This window comes from Mytilinidion resinicola (genome assembly GCF_010093595.1).
Source record: "Mytilinidion resinicola strain CBS 304.34 unplaced genomic scaffold BDZ99scaffold_3, whole genome shotgun sequence".
Taxonomy (NCBI): Eukaryota; Fungi; Ascomycota; class Dothideomycetes; order Mytilinidiales; family Mytilinidiaceae; genus Mytilinidion; species Mytilinidion resinicola.
This window is the reverse complement of record NW_022985439.1, coordinates 1969401-1988948: the sequence shown is the minus strand read 5'-3', so window position 1 is coordinate 1988948 and position 19548 is coordinate 1969401. Positions and strand designations below refer to the sequence as shown.

Here is a 19548-nt window from a genome sequence, read left to right as displayed (position 1 = left end):
CTCAGGCTTTTATGCCGACTTAATGTGAAGCGCAGATTGTGGTGACTCGACGAGGCAATACTATGATATACGAAAGAGTTTTCTATCTCGAAAATACGCAGAGACCGAAAATCGATTTGTAGACAGCCTTGAAACATCCTTTACCCTATTCCTTTATCTTCTTCCTCCCCTTCTTCTTCTCCTTCGCCACCTCAACAATCTTCTCCGCCAACACCTCCGTATCCAGCGGCGGCTCCGACCCTACATACGAAGACCTCCTCCTACCCCTCCTCAGCGCCGGCGTATTCGGCGGCACCAGAAACACACTCGAAGTTTGCCGTTTGCCTCTCTCCGCCACTTCCACCGTCAAACTCTCACTTCCTATGCTAAATTAGTTCGTGGTCTAAAAGAGGCCCTTCCAGTGTAATTGGGGTCACTCACCTACCCTTCGCCGCTGTGGTCTTCTTCGTTTTCGTCGCCGTGGGCGATTTCGCCACCTTCTTAGCCACGGCTACGACCTTGGGCTTCACTGGTGTCTTCTTTGATGCATTGGCTTTTTTGGCAGGTGCTGCTTGCTTGGCCGGTGTAGTTTTCTTAGCGGGTGCTGTCTTCTTAGCCGGTGTTGCTTTCTTAGCCGGTGTTGTCTTCCTGGCTGGCGCTGCCTTCTTAGCCTTCTTCGCCACCGGCCCAGCCGACTCAGAGCTGGAGTCGAAAGCCACTATGTCGGCTTGGAAGGCCTCGTCCTCCGGGGCTTTGCGTTTGCGGCCGCGGGGCGCAGGCGTTGGTGTTTCGGGTGTTTGTGCACGTGTGGTTCGCTGTCCTCTTTTTATGGGTGGGGGTGTTGTTGGCGTTGGAGGCGGAGACGGGGTTACGAGTGGTTTTCTTTTGCGGGGGGTTTTGCGAGTTGTGACTGGAGGTGTTGAGGGCTCGGCTAGGGTGGAATCGCTGGCTTTAGTCTTTTCCGTTATTTTCTTTGGGGCTGTGGCCTTCTTGGTCGTTTCCTTTGGAGCGGCTTTCTTGGTAGTTTTCTTCGCAGCTGGCACTGGGGGAGGCGAAGGCGTTGAAGGCTCGACTAGCGTGGGCTCAGCGTCTTTGGTCTTCTTAGTTGTTTTCTTCGAAGCGGCTTTCTTGGCTTTCTTCTTCTTTAGTCCAGGTGAGGTCTCGGAGCTCTGCGTTACGAGACTAGCTCTGCGGATTCTGAAAGCAGCGTTTGGATGATCTTTGGGCAAGCGCTTCACAAGCCGAAGGATGGGTGAAGGTGTTCCAGAAGAAGGCGTGGGAGACTTCTTGTACGTTGGGTCTATTTTCTTGGCCCGTTTTTCAGGCTTCTTGACGCCATTAGAGGCTGCAGGGGCAGGCTCAAGTGTCAATTTCCTGGGCCTTCCCCTTTTCTTCGGCGTCTCTTTGCTCGTCCCTTGAGCTTTCTTCAAGCTGGACCTGGTTGGAGATATTGGAGAATCATCATCGCCATCTTCGTCCTCTGGCTGATCATTATATCCGACTCGTTTCTCAACCGTATATGGAGCGAAGGTGACTTTGTGGCCCTTCCCAGATCCACTCGGTTCGTAGAATACCCGCTCCGTAGTTCCATATGGCCCTTCGTACCATATATTTTCCCAATCCGCTTCCGGGAGCTGCGGGTCAAGCCGATGTTCTTCGTAATGCTCGAGGATGCTTTCTAGATCTGCACCCTCGAAGGAAGCCGTACACACAAAGCAGAAGTGCCCATCGTCGGGTTCGGGTTCCAGCCGCCGGACGAGCGAAGTGTATCTTTGTCTTAGCTCTTCGTGTGGCATTTCTTGTATCTCGCGGTCAATGTCGGAGAGATCGTCTTCGAAACTGCGCTGTAATGTATCTGGGTCTTGCACTGACTGGGTAGAAGAGGATGATCCTTTACGAGACCTTGACGATCGGTTTGAGATTTGGGAAGCTGAACTCGGTTTTCGCTGATTGCCGCTAATCGTAGATGGAGCTATTTCTTCTTCTGTCCCTTCATCTCCTTGTCCTTTTCCTTCTTCATCGTCTTCGAATAAAGCGTCAAGGCTGTGCTGCGACGGTTCGCGGTTCGAGGCCGATGATTTACGCGACTTTGAAGATCGATTCGAAGCCTGAGAAGCTGAGCTCGACTTTCGTCGACTGGCAGGCTTACCCGCCGATGAAGCTGTTTCGTCTTCTTCATTTATTTCGCCCTCTTCCAACGCCTCGTGGTTGTCCTGCGACACTCTGCTACCGGAGCTTGATTTTCGCCGTTTTGCAGACTGACTTGAAGCTTGAGAGTTCGACCTCGACCTTCGTTTCCTGGAGGTTCCACTCGCGGATGGCGTTGATTCGTCATCCTCTACGACTACGACTTCCCCTTCGTCCCCTTGACCACCGCTAGCCTGCGGTGATACGCCTGCGGAGCTTGACTTCCGTAGTGGTGGGACCCGTCCTGTGGATTTGGGCGATGCGTTTGATGTTCTTGCTACGGAAGATGAAATCCGCGTTCGCTGCCGGGGGAGTTGAGATGGGGACAAAGTGACTGCATTTCGGCGTTGGTCTTCTTGCGTGGAGCCTCTCCGGGATCGTCCAATTATCGGCCACAAGGCGTCGTCTTGATCGTCAGTCCACGGCTCATCTCCCCGAATTGGAGACACAGCGCCGCCTTGCGCCGCACTTGGCTCAAACTTCAGCGAGGCGACCTTCCTAGCAATCGAATCGGGTCGGACAGCGTCATCTTCATGTACTGGGGGAACTTTCGGGTAGTTCTTATCCTCATCACGCCAGCCAAGCTCCAGAAATTCTGCGTTCCCCGGGCCATAGCTTTTGGCCCTTTCAATTGCTCCAGGAACTCCATGCCAGTATAACAAACGTGCAATCGCTGCCATCTCTTGCTCTAGAGTTTCGTTTTTACCGGTCGTAGACGCTGTCGATTTTCCTGCCAGTCGCGGTATCTTCTTCCGATACTCGGTTTCGGATTCTCCAGCCTTCTCATCATGAATTCTCCTTCCCATTCTTTGTGCCTGTCTCAAGTATCTGCCCAGGGTAGAAATCCGTGCCCTTAATACATCCTCGTAGTATCTTGACTTGGGATTTGCCTGCAAAGGGTCGTCCCACTCTCCAGGTCGTCTGAAAAAATAAAATGAGGGAAGATCGTCACCTCTAAGCACGACATAGAAAAGGTCTTGTTTTCTCAATTCGTAATCGGGTTCGATATCACTAGCCCCGTATCCGAAATCAAGAGGAGCTGGCCGCCAGGCACAAAGCCCCCCCGTCGGTGGACCATAGAGAAACTCGGATCTGGTCCGCGCCCAACCGTCGGGGTGGAAGAATAAATGGCCAGTATCTAGGCAGAGTTGTGTGCGTTTCAACCAGTCTTCGCCACTCTCGATTTTTGCGCCTCTTAGCTGGTTCATAAGAATTCCGTCGTGAGCCGCGTCAACTTCTTTTTGCGTAAGTTGAGGCACGTTGCTGCTTCGGCTACTGGCTTTGGCCCCCCAAGGGTATTCCCGTAAACTCGGCGTAGTGTATTGCTCTTCTATACCGCGTGTTGTACGCAAGAGCCTGTCCCATATTGGCCAAGAGTTCCCCGCAGGTGGCACTTCAAGGGTTTCCGCATCTTCGTCAGGAACTGCTTTTGGCCAGTGCGTAAATGTTATTTGTGGTGGTTTAAGCGGAGGCTGCCATCTTGCTTCCTCTGCGGGCATTGCAGTATCGCGTTCGTACTGAAGCTCAAGGTGGCGGACCTTGATCTCCCATCCAGGACCAAATAAGCCGTGCGCCCTTTGCGCTAAATATTCGATTATGGCTACGCTACGATGCCTCCCCTTTTCGGAAAAGAGCCCAAACCGGACCGTAGCTTTTGCATGTCCACCTGCCTTGGCGGCGGCCAATTTGCTAGCTTGCAACTCTTTGATATCCGCCTCGTATACATTGGCGGCACCTGAGAGCCTATAATTTTCTTTAGATGATGGTCTGTCCTGCAAGTGCCACTGTACTTCTTTCTCAAGACCACTAGATTCCTCAGGCCAAGGCTTTGTCGGATCGTCCTTACCATCCCTTGGACGCTCGGCTTTCAAATATTCTACAGGCCGGAGCACCGCATCACTAATTTCCCACTTCTGGTCGAGACTCGGTGGCAGTAGTTTTCCGGGCCTATTTCTCAGTCTCTCTTTGTCGAACGTGAAGAGAAACAGTTCACCGGGTATGGCCTGGGTGCCTTCTTCTTCTTCCTCTGAAAAATCGTTCTCTAGCGAGATACCTCCCTGTTGCGGTCGTTTCGAGGTCTTCGTCTTTTTCGGTTTCACTTTCGGCTCGTTAGTCTTCTTTAGGACGAATTTCCCTTCCCTCTTGTCTTTTTTGTACTGCGCTAGGTGGTGCTCCATGGGTTCACGTAGCTGGCCAGTTGGTAGGCCCTTTCCCGTACACCACTCTCGTAATGTGTTTGCTTCAATTTCACTCAAAAACTTCCTGTTGCGCTTGTTGTGTTTATCTGGGAATATTGTGCCCTCTGAGTCTGATCTATCCGATTCAGGTAGTGGGTCTTCTATGTCTTTTTGTTCAAGCGCCGGTATAATTCTCTTCTTGGAATCGCGCATTGCTTTTAGACCTGTGCAGCCTCGTTTTTTGGCCATTATGTAGAGGATTCTTCGCATCCTTTCCCAATAGAATTTCCTGTGTCGCCTTCGAGCAGCCACAGGACCGTCCTTGGGACCACTCTTCTTTCCCTGCTTCGGCGGCGCAGGGGTATTTGTCTCATCGCCACTATTATCATTTTCCGTGGTCTTACGCGTAGTCTTTTTTGAATTCACCGGCGTCTTCCTCTTCTGCGGCGGCGTGGGAGTAGCTTCATCCTCGTCGTCTTCATCCTCGCCGTCCTCGTCCTCGCCGTCTTCATCCTCGCCGTCTTCATCCCCGTCGCCTTCGCCCTCACTGCCTTCACCCTCGCGGCCTTCATCTTCGGCACTTCCATCACTATCCACAGGCTTAGACGGTGCCTTTTGCGGCGATGCTGGCTTCCTTCCCTTCTTCGGCGACGCGGGAGTTTTTACATCATCGCCACCGTCACCGCCACTTTCCTCGCTACTTTCATCACTTCCCAGGTGCTCAGACGGTGTCTTTGGTGGCTTTGGACTTTTTTTACCAGTCTCGGATGTCGTCGAATGATCTGTCGCCTCATTGCTCTCTTTTCTCTTCGTGCCGCCTTCTTCTATTCCTTCGTCCTCACTCGACTCCTCGTTTGCCAATGCAGGTGGCGTAGCAGTCTTGCGAACCTCTTTCACACTCTCCTCGCTTTCCGATGGAGATTTGCCAACCTCTTCCTCGCTTTCCGCCCCTCCCTCTACCGTATCGTCGCCACCCGCTGTCGGGACTGCCGCCAGTGCTTCCAGCCTTGCATTCTCCGCTCTTAACAGCGCAATAAGATCGGCCTTGTTTGCTCTACTCGGGATACGCATACCTAATTGAGCCATCCTGATTTTGAGATGTGGGATAGTCCAATATCTGGGGTGAGTGTCAAACTCGTCCCCTGGTCCAGTCCCCGTCCCCGGCATCGTCAGGACCTCCACAGCGTCGCCACCGCCAGCTTGATTCCCGCTTCCTCTTGCCCCTCCTCTTGCCCCTCCACCCCGCCCACCGCGACCCCCACCGCGGCCCCTCCCAGAAGTTGCTGCTGCGTTCGCTTTTGGCCCCATGGGAGCGTTTCGCGCGTTTGATGGTTGTTGGCGTGGAAGGCTTAATATCAAGAAACTAGATTCCTCGTCTCAAAACGTATTCAAAATCACAATCCTGAACTCGAATCCAAACCCTAGAAGAACAGCGAACCACGCGCTCAAAAAGAAAAGAACCGCATCAACGACCGCTGAAAGAACTTTCCCATCTCTCGTCTTTCAGGTTCCGCATCTAGTAATGCCCGGACTCGAGGTGGGGGGTTGTGCTTCAGGTTTCTTTGTTCGGACGCAGGGGCCCACACCCACTCATCGGGTTAGAACCAACGCGTTGACGGCGGTGTTGTAATGATCTTTCAAGTCAATGGGATGGCGAATTAGGGGTAGGGGGACAAGACGGACAAGACGGTTGTGCGCCGGAGGTGTGGGTGTGGACGGTGGTGGTGGTACCTTTCACGACACCCACCACCACAAGTGCGAATGCGACAACACACCCGCCCTCACAATTGTTGGAATACAAAGACTGTGGAATAACGTGATTCTTGTCCTCATGCTAGATATGAGTATTTCTATGCCGCACAAAACGTTAACCCAGCCTCTCATCCAAAAATAAAACATCACAGTCGCAAAGCCCACAAACCAGAAATGGAGGAGAAAGAGGGGAGCGTACTCACAACTCAGTCTTACTCGTAGTCCTCCTCCTCCCCTTCTCATAATCCTCGCTCTCCCCACCCGCTTCCCTTTCCGCTTTCTCAACATCAAAAAACCCCTCCAACTCCATCCATTCCGCCGCAAATGCCGTCACTAACGTCGCCCAATCCTCCACAGTGTCGAGATCGAGATGCTCGCCATCATCTTCCATCTCATGCCACACTGTCGGGAACGGCGAAGGTATGATATGAAGCACCTCGACGCCGCGCGCCATGAACGGGAGGTGGTCATCCTGGATGCCCGTCCAGGGGCTAAACTGGCTGTCTTGTTTATTGAAGTCTAGCAAAAATGCCGGTTCTTTCCTTGTCTTAATCGCTTTCTTATCTCCTTTTGCTTTCGCTTTTGCGGCGCGTCGAGCGAGCTTTGATGGGTGGTTTGGAGAGGACTTGAAACGGCCGAGGGCGCGAAGACGTGCCTCGAGCGCGGACATGTATTTGTAGGACCAGTGGGTGGTTTTGAAGTATGAAGGGACGGTGGGCCGGGCGGCGCCGAGGAGGTCGAGGAGGAGAAAGAGGGAGATACTTGATAAAGGCGTGCGGTAGGTGGACATGGCGGGGTTGACGGCGTGTTCCCAGCTTTCGGCGAGGGCGCTGTGTGGAGGTTAGAAAATTGTCCACAGTGCAAATCTGCAATTGGAATTTGTACTGACCGTGCCCCATACAAGCTGTCAGTATCCGTCCAGCTGAGGAACGATTCCTCGCCATCCAGGAGCAATATCTGCACGCCCTTCTGCTCCTCGAGCTCGCCCAGCCCGTCTGTGGTCATGGCCTCCCATTTCTTCGTGAGCGCTGCATCAATGCTGCGTGCTACGTGCATCAGCATTGCACATGGCGCTGCGCTGTCCGTTGCGCCAATGAAATCCTTCGGCGTGTATTTGCTATCATAATGCGCCACCAGTGTCAGATGTCCGACTTCCCCAGGCTGTGTTCCAGGCGGGTCGCGTGTCGCAATAAGGTTGACGAACGGTATTTTCTTGCCCCCTGATGTTGGGGTCGTCGAGGACGAGTTTTGGAATTCCAGCGTCCATTCTGGGAGGGTATTGTGGAAGAAATCGACGAAGTGCTGAAGGACGGCCAGGGATCCCGAGGTTCCAGAGACACGTGGAACCAGAATTGGGGATAGGAGAGCACCGGTGTGGATGTCGAAGTCAGATCCCGGGCCGGGGAGAGAGTTCAAGGTGTTGTCGGAGATGGTTGAGTATCCATAGGTGAAGGGGAGCAATGCGGAGGTGCAAAGTAGGACGAGGGATGAGAGGGACGGCATTGCGGGCGGGCGTGGGGTGCTACCAGACCTGGAAGATCTGTAGCATTTCTAGATAGAAAACGAGGGCATTTCACAGGCTGGCACGGCACGTCGTCGTGATCTAAGGATGCAATGAATGTATGTGGAGAGGTGTCTTCATCATGGTTCCGTATTACGCGGAGGCCTCAATTCAGAGACGCCACGGAACCTTAGAATGCGGGCCGATCACTTGCATATCTGGCGCCCCTGATTCGCCCTGCAGCGGTGAAAATCGGGCTTAGCTTTGGTTCCCCCAGACCTTTCTTTTCACTACATCCTATGCTGTCTACGTTAAAAACACCTCTATATCCATCATAGCATGGTTCTTCCACTAAGTCCTTTTGCCGCTGGCATCAGGGCCTGTTCAAGGATCCATACTGCCCCTATAAAGCCATGTACAGTCCGGTATACCCCTAGTAATGGTCGTCTAGGGACCTCTCGACTGCATTCATTCACCGCAACAGCTCGTCGACAGCAGGAATCGACACAACGGAAATCAGGATCCATCAGACCAGGTCTGTAGCCCACGAACTGGCTCGTCACGGCTTACTGATGCCCAGTAGTCTATCCTGCACAGCTCCAAATCTACGACGCCGGCGTCCAGAAGACAGCCTTCATCCAGACGTTCAAGCCTGCTACCGTCGTCCTATTCATCTTCTACTGCTCAGTCCTAGCCCCGCATTTCTACTATGCGCCCGACGAGCCTTACCCTGCCCTCAAAGCTCTAGGCGGTTAGTTTGCTTTCATGCCACGTTCTCCAGCTCTTGCATATTTCTCCATAGTCGTTCTCTTCTTATCTCCTTTCTAACGTTGATATAGTTGTCGTCGGCGGCCTTTTCCCTATGGTCGTCGTGGGGTATGGAACCGCCCCTTTCGTCAACTCCATCCTTCTCCGGTTGCCACAGACCGCCCGCAGGTCTCGCGACGCCATGCTCCGCTATGTCCAAAAGCTGCCAAAGGATGCCGAACTCGAGTTTGTGACCGCCCGCCTTCTCGGCTTCAAGAAGACCAACGTTGTTCGACTATCCGAGATGCATGTCTTGCCACCTCGCCGTTTTGGTTTCGCAAACCTCGAACACGTCGTGCCAGCGTGGCAGAGGAAGATATTGGCGGAAAGACCGCTGTGGAAGAAAGCGGTGTCGCTACTTGGAGAGACGAGGAACAAATTCTACGTCAAGGGCGACAAAGCGGCGAGCAAGAGGAGTCGGGCCCCGGGCGTGTGGGAGATGGTATTCAAGCAGATCCAGCAGAATGGCCGCGGAAAGTGAAAGCCTTCCATTGGTGCGCCATGCCTTCCATGTCGCCCGTCGGTGAGATGGAGACTCGAATGCACGTGTCGCATTGGCCTGACCGCATTGTTGTGGTGTCTGCCGGCATCGGGGGCGATGGCCGGGGAATGTTCCTAAAAGAAATCCATCGAGGGCACGCAAGAAGTCCGGTGAAGAGACGTGTCGGAGCTAGGCCGTCTGCGACCGAAGAGCGAGTGAATTTATGGTGAATGGGAGAATGTGGTGAGGTGAAGCGCAATGGAGCTTGCAACACCAAGCTAGGAGCGTGGGCACTCAATTGGGTTGTGGTGAATCAAAACACCAGGGCTGTCGGGCTGGTGGTGGGCGAAACACCGAGCGGGCGGCTTCGTGTCAGGCGAAAAACACCATGGAGTGGGTTGGGATAGGCGGCGGAGGCAAATCGGCAAGAGTGAGAGCTCTCGCCGACCCTCACCAAAGAAACCTGTGCGCGGGGACAGTTTCTGAGGGTACAAGTACCTAAAATTTTCATCGGCTCCCAAAATACCTCGTGGGAAGCGGCCAAAGGCCCAGGTGCGCCGGTTTGCTATTGGCTTGGTGGTGAGGGTGCCATGTATTAAACAGCTTTCCCATTGAGAAGAGTCAGATGTACCAGCGTCGCGAGGCTGCCTATGGGAACTGGACTATAAACAAGAAATATCTTTTTTGAAGATCGAGTCGCAGTGAAGTCATTTTTTTTCTCATTTCAGACGATTAGATCTGGGTGAATAGACATTAAATTCGGCTTCAGAGGTGCTCAAAACCGGGTTGTATGTGCTCAATCTTTTTTGCTGGTGAATTCTGTGGTGTTAGTTGAGGTCGATGAAGGCCGGCGGCCGAAATATTCTCTGCGACACGGCTACCCCCGCGCGCGACTTTAGCTGTGAAGGTTCCTGCTCATCTCTCATCGCATAATCTCTTTCTCCTATCTCTTTCGTCCCATTGCTGTTTCTAGCGGCCTTCCGAAGTCCCCCAGCATCACCTCATGTACGCCTACGCATCTGCTTTTGACCTCGGTCATCAGATGGCTAACGCGGCGACGTCACGATTATATTTCACTATATAACTGTTTGTAGCCATACACGATGGTCAAAAGGCCGATATCTAGCGTTCGTGTCCAATACGCAGTCCCGCGGTTTCGCCACTTAATGGCGGTAGGCAAGGGTCTCCACAGATGCACATCTTACCTTTGTATAACCGTCCAAAATAAGCATATGTGAAGGTGCCTGATATGCGGGTTTAGCGTGACGATATATCCGTATCGTTATGGGATCTCATACCCACGCGCAACTTATCTATTTCATCCACGGGACCAAGTCGAGCGCCTCCACGTCTACTCCGCCCTCGCGGAGATCATGTGAACAAGGGTACGATTAACTATCCGCCCAAATAAACACCAAAAAACCGGGCACAGGATCGTGGTGTGGCAGACAACCCAATGGCTCCATGCCGTTATCGCACGTGTGTCATGGGCTCAGTCAATCATTGGAAGCACTCGCCGTCCTTCATCAGTCTCACCGGCACCCCCGGGCTCTCCATCGTGGAAACACGGATAAAGACGCGTAATAGAGATATCGGCCTACTCTATCAGCAAATAATTCAACATGCGTAAAAAGATGAAAACATTCTACCTCCCTCAAAACAGGCGCCCCTAGGAACCCCAAAATTCTGCACTGTGCTCCAGCATAGCTACAGCCGTCGTTCAGCATGCACAAAACCCCCACTGGAGACCACATATTCAGCTTCAGCCGCTTCATCAACAACGCAGTTCCGAATCTCGCGCTCGGCCCTCGCGCCGACGACCTCACCGTCCGTGAACAGGACCAGCTTTTCGAGCACCAGATCTCGCTCCCCGACCCCTTAAAACTCGACTCGCTCGCCTTCTTCGTGGGCGGCATCACATCGCACGAAAGAGTATCTACGCAAGTTCATGCCGCTCTTATCAAGAACGGGGTACTCTCAGCCCAATCGGCAGCCATCGACACTAAGGCCATCACGCCGCAGTTTGCACATCAGATCTCGATTATTTCGAGCTTTGCGCAGAAGAAGCTGGTGAATTTGTTGTTCTATTGGGAAGAGGAACAGCAGCGGTGGCGGGTGCTGCTCGAAGAAGAGACAGAGATTAAGGGCGTAATTGATGCCGAACGTGAGGATGATGGTGCTGTGGGGTCTTTGGAGAAAAGACTGAAAGAGCTTGAGGGGATGATTAGGCTCAAACCGAGTATGAGGAGCATAGAGGCCAGGCAGGCAGAGCAGCTGCCAGATTATGAGCAGGTACAGGGTCGTCGGAGGCTTTGAAAGATAGTGGGATTTGACGTATTTTCGGGTCAACTGAAGCTCTGAGTGATAGGACTGTGATGAAGGCTTTCTTTATTTGACAGAATACTAGATCAGGGAATTTGATGGTCTATATTGCAATGCTCTTCAATAGAAATAAGAGTTATATTCAACAAACTTGGTGTGCCTTACTCTTTAACTCGAATAGCCTACTTTATCAGCCTGGTGATACATATACCCACACGCGGGGCACGAAAAAGGTAGCACTCTACACTGGTGTGCGCGTGTATGCGACTGCTTGGGGTGCTTCTATGCATTTTCAGAAATCTAAACGGGATAGAAGCTCTTCACTCTGGGCTAACTATGTGAAAAACTTGTTGAAGCACTTTAAGCAGTGGTAAACAGGTGTACCTATGAGACAGCGTGGTTGATGAGTGTCAACAGAAAGTGGCAGAGTACAAATCCGTGAGCTATGTATATACACACCCCAGCTGTTTCTACGCTTGTTTTGCACCACTTGAGGTCCTCTAGCCTGATAGCTCTCTGGGCCATCTCATGACCCAATAGCTCAAGTACGTCCATATAGAGCATTAGGTTTGTTGAGAGATAGATTCACAAACCTGATTAAATACTAACCTCACTGCAACACTCCAAATGATGTCGAGAAAATATACAATCAACCGTCTAAACTTTAGTTCTTGAATAACTACCCCACCTAAGTGCCCCTCTTCGCGAAAACCCGTGATCCGTGGATCTTACGTGCAACCGTGCCCAACATTTTCAAAGACGTACACTCCAACACAACATGCGCAAACGGCCACCAGAACGCAATTGCCTCGAGCCCAAACTAGGTGTCTCCAAGAATTGCCATGTCTCTATTCGGCGGTGAGACCTCCGCAACGTCCGCGACCTCCGATTCCTTCAGTCGAGACGCTTCTCCATTCACGCAGAGCGACAGCGAACCCCTTCAAGCAGTGCAAATCGACGGATCATCATCAGTACCCTCACATAAACCTAAGGCCGAAGATGATGCCGATGACGGCGACATAGAGCTTCTTGACGCCCCGGATGACTCTGGATCCTCCGACTACGAACCCGACCGCCCCAACCGCTTCGTAGGCCCACCGCAAACATGGAGGAGATACACAGTTGCCGAGAGACAGCTGGCGGCTTCAATGGAGCAGGTTCTCGCTGGTGATTTGGCTGCTCATCTCTACAATGCGCATGTGCCAAAGCGAGAGTTGCGCCCCAAGAGCTTGCCTGGGTTGAAAAATTGGCACAGCAAGTCTCGATGGTATAAAGAGAACAATGAGCTTCGAAAGGAGGGACCACGTATAGAAAGGGATCCGGACTTTCTGCCTTGGAAAGGTTGGACGTTGTGGCCACTCCCGGATGCGCCGCGATTGCGGGAACGATTTGGGGTAGAGAATGGGGAAGACGGAGAGGATGGGATGATTGGCGGGACACACAACGCAAGTGCTGGAGATGATCTCCGAAATGTGCTTCTAGGTACCTTTCAGAGGTTCGCGAAGGAGCAGTGGCAAGCAAGGCCCCCGGCGGACTCGGACGACGAGGATACAAAAACGGGCATGGAAAGTGAGACGGACACAGAAGCAGAGGCGAATGTGAAGCAAGAGTCGCGGTCACGGTCCAGGAGTACTACTCGCCGTAGCAGAAAACGTTCTATCAAAACTCGGAGCCCCAGTCGATCCAACACTAGAGCTCAAAGTAGAGCTGCAAGTAGAGGTGGAAGTAGAGAAACTTCGCCTATAGACTTGGCCACAGAGCTCGATGATGATGTCGTTCATACCACTGAGGTTAAAATCCAAAGCGACGTAGAGACCTCAGAGGCTTCTGAAGGTACTAAGAAACGACGAGTCCGACGGAGGATGCGCAAAGGTACTTATTTCGGGGGCGGTCCACTTTCACGCCCAGTGGTCCTCGCAGACGATGAAAAGGCTCGCAGGATCTTACAGCCTACTGTCAACTCTCTCCTCTCAAAGGTTGATAAGCTATTGGAGGTTCTTCGTCGATCGAACCAGAACCATTGGGTAGTAAGAGGGCCCCCAGATACGGAGATGGAGTCCGACGGCGATACTATCTCACGAGGCACATCGCCATCAAGATCAAGTTCAAGATTGAGAAAGCCCTCGACAACTCAAGATCGCGGACCTTCGTCACGCCCACAAGACGAATTTAAGTCGACCAAAGGTCGCAATCCATTCGATAAACCGTTAAAGCGAAATGGCCGTAACCCCCTACGCAATCTTTCAAATCCAGCTTCGGGCTCTGAAAGTGACTATCCACCTGGAGACTCTGGCGATGCTGAAGACGAAGACGGCCAAGAAGATAGCCAACCGAGGAGCAAAAGACGACGCACGAATCGCCAGCATGACCTGAAACCACGTGATTGGAGCGAGGTCCTCGGTCTTGCATCCATGACAGGTTGGGATCCAGCAGTTATAGACAGGGCGGCGAAGCGCTGTTCGGCCCTCTTCGGCGAAAGCATGGATTTCCGGACTCTGCAGGAAGGGGATTCGTTGAAGGCTCCTGAGGACCCAATCGCGTACACACCGAACCTCACACTAGCTCCACAAACATCTAATCCTAACGATGGAGGTATTCTCGAAGATTCTTCTAGCTTAGCAGAGCCTCGCCCGTATTGGCCACCCGGAACGCAGTCCTGTCCGCATACGGACTGCTGGGGAAACAAGCAACAATTCAAGATGCCATATCGTGCTATAGAGCACTGTATTCGAGTTCATAAGTACGATCCTAGAGTCGAAAAGCGAGAGGCAAGCCCGATGCTTGGTGCTGTACACGTGGACGGATTCCTACAGCCAATCCACAAGCAACATGGGTGGAGAGGAGGTGATGCAGGAGACTCGGAGAAGAGACTGAAGCATGCACAAAAACGGAGCGCTCAAAAAACATGGGATGTCAATGAATCTGAATACCGTGCGTCGCGAAGGTTGGCGAGGAAAAGAGAGTCTGGGTGATATTTGCTGTTCATGTGGTAGTGTGCCTAATGAAACTCACAAAGGATATCCTCGAGGTGGTTGAGAATGGGACTATGAGGCGGCGAAAGGTGTCCATCTTTTTTGCATAGCGTGGCGTCCTGTGAGGGTTTGGGGAGTAATCGTCGTTAGATTCGTCCCCTTTCTTTCCCATTCTTGCATGCATATACCCACAAAATCCATCAGCTATAGGTCTTGTCGTTAGGAGAACGTAGATTTTTGCCACTCTATCTGTCTTGCTTCCGCTCCTATCTCAATGACTTACTTGCTTCGGATCATATTTGAGTAAACCACAGAGATGGCGTTTGTCGGAGCACTCTTGGCGGGCAAAGATCCACGTGTCTCTCAACACCCGAATACCTAGAATTTGACACATAGTAGATGCTTCATGATCTCAACTAACACGTTATCTCGGGGCGCTGCCTCACGGGGAGGCTTTTCCAAAGCTGTTCCTGAAAGTCGCGCCCCTGGCTGTTTAGCAGCTGAGGCCTACTCAGCAGCTTCTGCATCTATCCCTTTTTCTTCCTGCCTTTTAATAGCTAGGTTGCTGTTCCGGAATGATACAACAACTATTGAAGTCATCTGTTTTAATCCAATTACATTGTACCTGGTTCAGAGTGAACGTGCTCAGCGAGAAAATCTGACCAATCACAAAATGCCACCAAAAATCATCTGCAAGCCGAAGAAAACGTTAAGGTACCGTCGCAACATCAGCGTCACGATGCCACCAAAGCGCAAAGACGTCTTGAAGAGTATCTCCAAGCAAAACAAGCGGCAGCAAAAAGTGAGGCTCTTTCTCTCATCGTGCACGCCGCAAATTATGTCACCTCGGGCTGGACTGACGACACAGGCAGACTCCCGAAACTGAGTATTACTTTCTAGAAGCGGCGAATGAGCATGAACACTCTGGGGGCAAATGGAGAGCCGGCGATGCAGAGAAAGCCCTGAGGTTCTTTCGGAAGGCGATTGATGCATATGATGAAGGGTTGAAAAGATTTCCGACATCTTTTGATCTGGCTTACAACAAGTGAGTGGCGCATCTTTTGTATGTACGATTTACCCGGTTTCCGATTTCCTATGTCTATTATGAAAGATAATTATTCCTCCTTTCTTGTTAGTTTTGAGCTCATTGTCCCTTCTCGTTACTGATTTCCATCTCATGAACGTAAAAGACTTGGTTTTTATGATTGCAACGGGCTAACCACGTCAGGGCAAATCTCGAATATCAATTGACCCAAGATGCTCGCCTGGCACCGCAGCTGGGCAACATCTTAGATCTACTGCATGAAGCACTGGAGTCACATCGACTAGCTCTGAATCTCAATCCGGACAATGCGGACGTCCAGTTCAATATGGGCCAAGTGCTCACATCTTTGGCCGAGTCACTCATCGAGAGTTCCAAAACGGATACAGATGCAGAGCCGAATAAGGCAATAGCGAAGTCGTTTCTGAAAGACGCCGTCCAAATGTTCTCCAAATGTCTTGCCCGGCAGGAACATGATTACTCAGAGATGCAACAGCAGATCGAGGAAGCAAACGCACAGGAGGCAGACGGAGGTGTGTCAATCGATCCATCTCCGCCAATCACAGGAGTTGCATCAGACGCTATGGATACATCATCGACATCTTCAGATGCGCCGGGAGACTGGGCAACGGTCCTCGAACCCGTCACTCCGTCAGACCTCCTCGAAACTGTCGTGGCCCACCTCAATTCACTATCAACACTCGTCAGCATCTCGTTTCCAACTGATGCATCAACTCTAGATCGTCTCTCAGAAATTGCCACCCCGCTCATTACCACTAAAATCCCCCAATATATCTCGCTTCTTCCCGCGCCCTCGATAGAGTCCCAAAATACTACAGGGCCCTCTCTCTCCCTCTCCATCGGCCCCACCGCCTCCTCGGACCCTCAAACACCAATCCAGGATGACGCCCTCCTTGCAGCTGCTACCTTCCGCGCAGCTCTGCTTGAATCCTCCTACCGCAGCGGCCTTCTCCCCTTCGCTACATACTCCACCCACCTGTCCACTGCCTTCGCTCCACTCACCCCTCCCTCTACAACCGCACTCACCCCAAGCACCGTCAATACGCTCTCTGCCCACGCTGACGCCCTCATTGCCTTCGCATCCGCGCTCATGGATACGCTATCCAGTGAACCAGCTTCCGAGCGTGTCAAGGCACAAGCTACAGCGCTCTCACGAGCGCAGACATTCCTGGCACGGCTCACAGCACCCGCTTCAGCGGTGAAGCTGCAGCCGGCAAGAGTGGCAGAAATCTTTCTCGCCAGAGGGGATTTGGAGCTCTCCCGGTTGCGAATTACGAGTGAAGCTAACGCGAAGGGCGTGTTAGTTAAGAACGCAGGTGTCTTCTTTCGAGGGGCGAAGGCTTGGGGGGTGCGGGCTGGTGGAGAAACCAAGATCGCGGAGATCAAGGCCGCGGTCGCAGAAGTGTTGAAGGCCGAGATTGAGGGGAATGGCGATGGGGTGGTCAGGCTTGATTGGAGGGAAGGGGAGGTGGATGATGTGCTACGGGGAATGGTCGAGGAGGGAATAGTGGATGTGGATACGGCGGAGAAGGTAAGGGGTGTCATTCTTGGGAAGTGAAGGTACAGCACCAAGACATAAGTTTGGGCACTCCCTGCAACTTCTTGGGGTACCCCGATAGGCTCCCAAAACTCCAAACACGCATGTAAGCCTAACGTAGTGAAAATCAGAGTTGCTTTTGGCGAAGTGAATAACTGCTAGCTGGGGTACTCCTTACAGTATTGTCGAGCGAGCAAGAGTGGAGCCGGAGCAGCGATATATCCGTCTACCTAAACTTATGACCAATTACTGTAGCAGAATCACATCATGGTCGCTTTCACCAGCAAAGTAGCGCTCGGAACAGTCTCTCACTACGGAGATTGTACGAGCTTTGGAGAAGACGAGGCTGAATGGCATCGACACGGTCATGCTGATTGACCTTCGCAAGGTCTGTACGATGCCTTGTCAAAGAGATCCGTACACTCGTTTACCGCTGCATGACAAGCTTCGTAGTACTTTCAGCATTCTGAATAAGAGAGAAGTTCGACATTTTGGACAACCAGTAAACTCGCGAGGCTACCCCAGACAGCGTCAACAGCGTGTACGCAGATTGGAAATTGAATGATTACACATTATTCTCCTAGCCCTATACTATCCTAGGTATGTACAAGGAAGCTGTACGGTTCAGAGCTACTTCATCTGGTGGAGTTCTTCTCTCATTCGTTTCAATTCTTCCTCTCGCTCCTTGATGGCCTTTCTCTCTACTTCGAGGACCATGAGCTCCTTTCTGACATTCTCGTCGCATTTGTCAAACTCGCGCTTGCAAGCCTCCAGCTCTTCGTTCTCTTTTCGGACGGTGGCCTCGTGTTCGGCGACTTTGCGTTTATGGGACTCAAGCTCGTCGTGCTCTTTCCGGACGTTGGCTTCGTATCTAGCGACTTTGCGCTTCTGGGACTCGAGCTCCTCTCCTTTGCGCTTCAACAGCTCTATCTTCCGAGCCCGCTCTTCTTGCCTAGCAATCTGCTCGAGCTCCTCAATCCGATCCCGCTCCCTCTGCTTAGCAAGCTCTTCGAGCTCCTTCTTCTCCTTGTTCCGCGTAGCCTCCCAGGAGTACGTCGCCTTTGGGCACTTCGATCCACATCCGTTCGCCTTGTTAGCCCATCGCTGGCACGCGGCGTGCGCGTGGCATGGTCCAGTGTATTTGAATTTGTCAAAAAAAGCATGATCGAAAGCTGTCATGTCAGTTATCTCGCCCTCTTCTCCAGCTGTAACGCGGTACCACTCACGTGCTGCCAATAAGCAACCACCGTATATGTGGTTTTCACCTATGGCAAGGCCTGGAAGAGCCCAATGGGAAAGATCTTTGTGAACCAGGCCTCTGCAATCTCGCGCCCATGTTTGCCAGCAGGCTTGTGTCAGATCCAAGGTCTCCGGTTTGTCGGCCGACGTGAAGGCTGTAGTCAAAGCTTTGTTTAGCTCTTTGAAGTGCTCTCTGTCAGCACAGCCATCGATGAGCCGATTCGGGAGTGTGGCTGAGTGAAGTAGATCCGTCATGTGGATCAGTAGTTGCCAAACTAAGTTCCACGGAATCTGCGAATCAGCGCCTTGCAAGCCCATGATTGATGGAACCAGTTTAAACGCATCAGTCCATTTGGTATTATCAGTAGAAGTTAAGAGAATCTCCATTTTGGAGGCGATGCCCATCGCGAGGTCCTCCGCTTTCGGTCGATGCTGTGCGGCGAGTCCTTGAATGAACAGGGGAAGATCTGTTCTCGTCATTAGTATAACGTCATTTAGAGAGTATTAGGCTATAAGTCTAGGCGAACGAGTATCTCAGTGCTTGGATGCCTCTTTTAGGAGCCAAATACCACGATCTGAAGCCGTTCCGTTCCGGAGCTAGCCAATCAAGCGACCTCGAAGGCCAGATCAAATCCGGCGGAGCATGCTTCAGATCGAAAGCTGATCTTTGACATCCCAAAGAAACACACCAAGCAGTGATAAACGAGTTACCAGACTTCTAGCGGGCTCCACACATACCTTCAGAAACGCTGGTCCTGCAAGCATGACCCAGCAGGTAGGCGATGCTCTCATCCTTTCGCCGCATTTCGCCCTGTTTATTGCGAATGTCGGTCTCGTTGGTATGCAGCATCGCGTCTTTTCTCTGCAGTTCAGCGTCTTTTTTCCGTATCTCACCAACCTTCTCATGTAACTCAATCCCCTTCCGCCATATCTCAGCGCGACTCTTCCGGATCTCAGCACGATTCTTCCGGATCTCATCATGATTCTTCTGGATCTCATCGCGATTCTTTTGGATCTCGTCCTGATTCTTCTGGATCTCACCCTCCTTATTCTGCAGCTCAGCATCTTTCTTCTGCATCTCATCATTCATGTTCCGTATCTCAACAAGCTTCCGATGTATATCAGCATTGGCTTTCAATATCTCGTCGTTCTTCTTGAGTAGCTCATCATCTTTCTTCTGTATCTTAGCATCCTTCATTTGAAGCTTCTTCCGCAAGTCCTCCAATTCCTTCTGCAAATCTAACAACTGAGATCCTTGGTGCGTCATATCGCTTGATTGATTGATTCGTGCACTGTCGTATCCGCCTGCTGATGAAGATCCTCCAGCAGTCGTGATAGCCCCTGACGAGAAGTTTCTCGGCTTGACTGTGATCCGGGACTCAGTGTTCGGTCGGAGCTCTATGTCGTCGCGTGCCCGTCGTGTTAGAACACGATGTTCAAGACTCATGTGTCTGGCTCGCACTTGCGCGGGGCTGGACGAGTTCGCAGACGCGTTGGCAGGAGGTTCGGTTGGTGGAGACATCGTGAGTAT

The 19548-nt window shown here is 52.0% G+C and overlaps 7 protein-coding genes across 7 annotated transcripts; 4 read left to right on the top strand and 3 right to left on the bottom strand.

The window, feature by feature from the left end:
• Positions 1–145: 145 nt before the first annotated feature.
• On the bottom strand, positions 146–5651 carry BDZ99DRAFT_567102 (uncharacterized protein; the record flags this gene model as incomplete). Its single annotated transcript, XM_033727653.1, has 2 exons — positions 146–360; positions 425–5651. The coding sequence occupies 2 exons, from the start codon at positions 5649–5651 to the stop codon at positions 146–148; spliced, it is 5442 nt and encodes a 1813-aa protein (XP_033582186.1).
• A 643-nt stretch (positions 5652–6294) lies between these two features.
• Positions 6295–7598, bottom strand: BDZ99DRAFT_377988 (peptidase M28; the record flags this gene model as incomplete). The annotated part of the gene is made up of 2 exons (XM_033715092.1): positions 6295–6925; positions 6985–7598. The coding sequence occupies 2 exons, from the start codon at positions 7596–7598 to the stop codon at positions 6295–6297; spliced, it is 1245 nt and encodes a 414-aa protein (XP_033582185.1).
• A 411-nt stretch (positions 7599–8009) lies between these two features.
• On the top strand, positions 8010–8884 carry BDZ99DRAFT_515960 (uncharacterized protein; the record flags this gene model as incomplete). The annotated part of the gene is made up of 4 exons (XM_033725026.1): positions 8010–8021; positions 8081–8131; positions 8194–8347; positions 8436–8884. The coding sequence occupies 4 exons, from the start codon at positions 8010–8012 to the stop codon at positions 8882–8884; spliced, it is 666 nt and encodes a 221-aa protein (XP_033582184.1).
• Positions 8885–10273: 1389 nt separating this feature from the next.
• On the top strand, positions 10274–11353 carry BDZ99DRAFT_459146 (uncharacterized protein). The gene has a single exon (XM_033719094.1). The coding sequence runs from the start codon at positions 10610–10612 to the stop codon at positions 11198–11200; it is 591 nt and encodes a 196-aa protein (XP_033582183.1). The 5' UTR covers positions 10274–10609; the 3' UTR covers positions 11201–11353.
• A 695-nt stretch (positions 11354–12048) lies between these two features.
• On the top strand, positions 12049–14577 carry BDZ99DRAFT_409007 (uncharacterized protein; the record flags this gene model as incomplete). The annotated part of the gene is made up of 2 exons (XM_033716533.1): positions 12049–12907; positions 12965–14577. The coding sequence occupies 2 exons, from the start codon at positions 12049–12051 to the stop codon at positions 14176–14178; spliced, it is 2073 nt and encodes a 690-aa protein (XP_033582182.1). The 3' UTR covers positions 14179–14577.
• Positions 14578–14915: 338 nt separating this feature from the next.
• On the top strand, positions 14916–17257 carry BDZ99DRAFT_459144 (uncharacterized protein; the record flags this gene model as incomplete). The annotated part of the gene is made up of 3 exons (XM_033719093.1): positions 14916–14980; positions 15051–15223; positions 15407–17257. Coding segments are annotated over 3 exons (1631 nt in total), but the record flags the coding sequence as incomplete, so codon positions are not given.
• Positions 17258–17322: 65 nt separating this feature from the next.
• BDZ99DRAFT_459143 (uncharacterized protein) lies at positions 17323–18044 on the bottom strand. Its single transcript, XM_033719092.1, has one exon. It carries the CDS (start codon positions 17955–17957, stop codon positions 17409–17411), a length of 549 nt encoding a protein of 182 aa, XP_033582180.1. The 5' UTR covers positions 17958–18044; the 3' UTR covers positions 17323–17408.
• Between the last annotated feature and the right edge of the window lie 1504 nt (positions 18045–19548).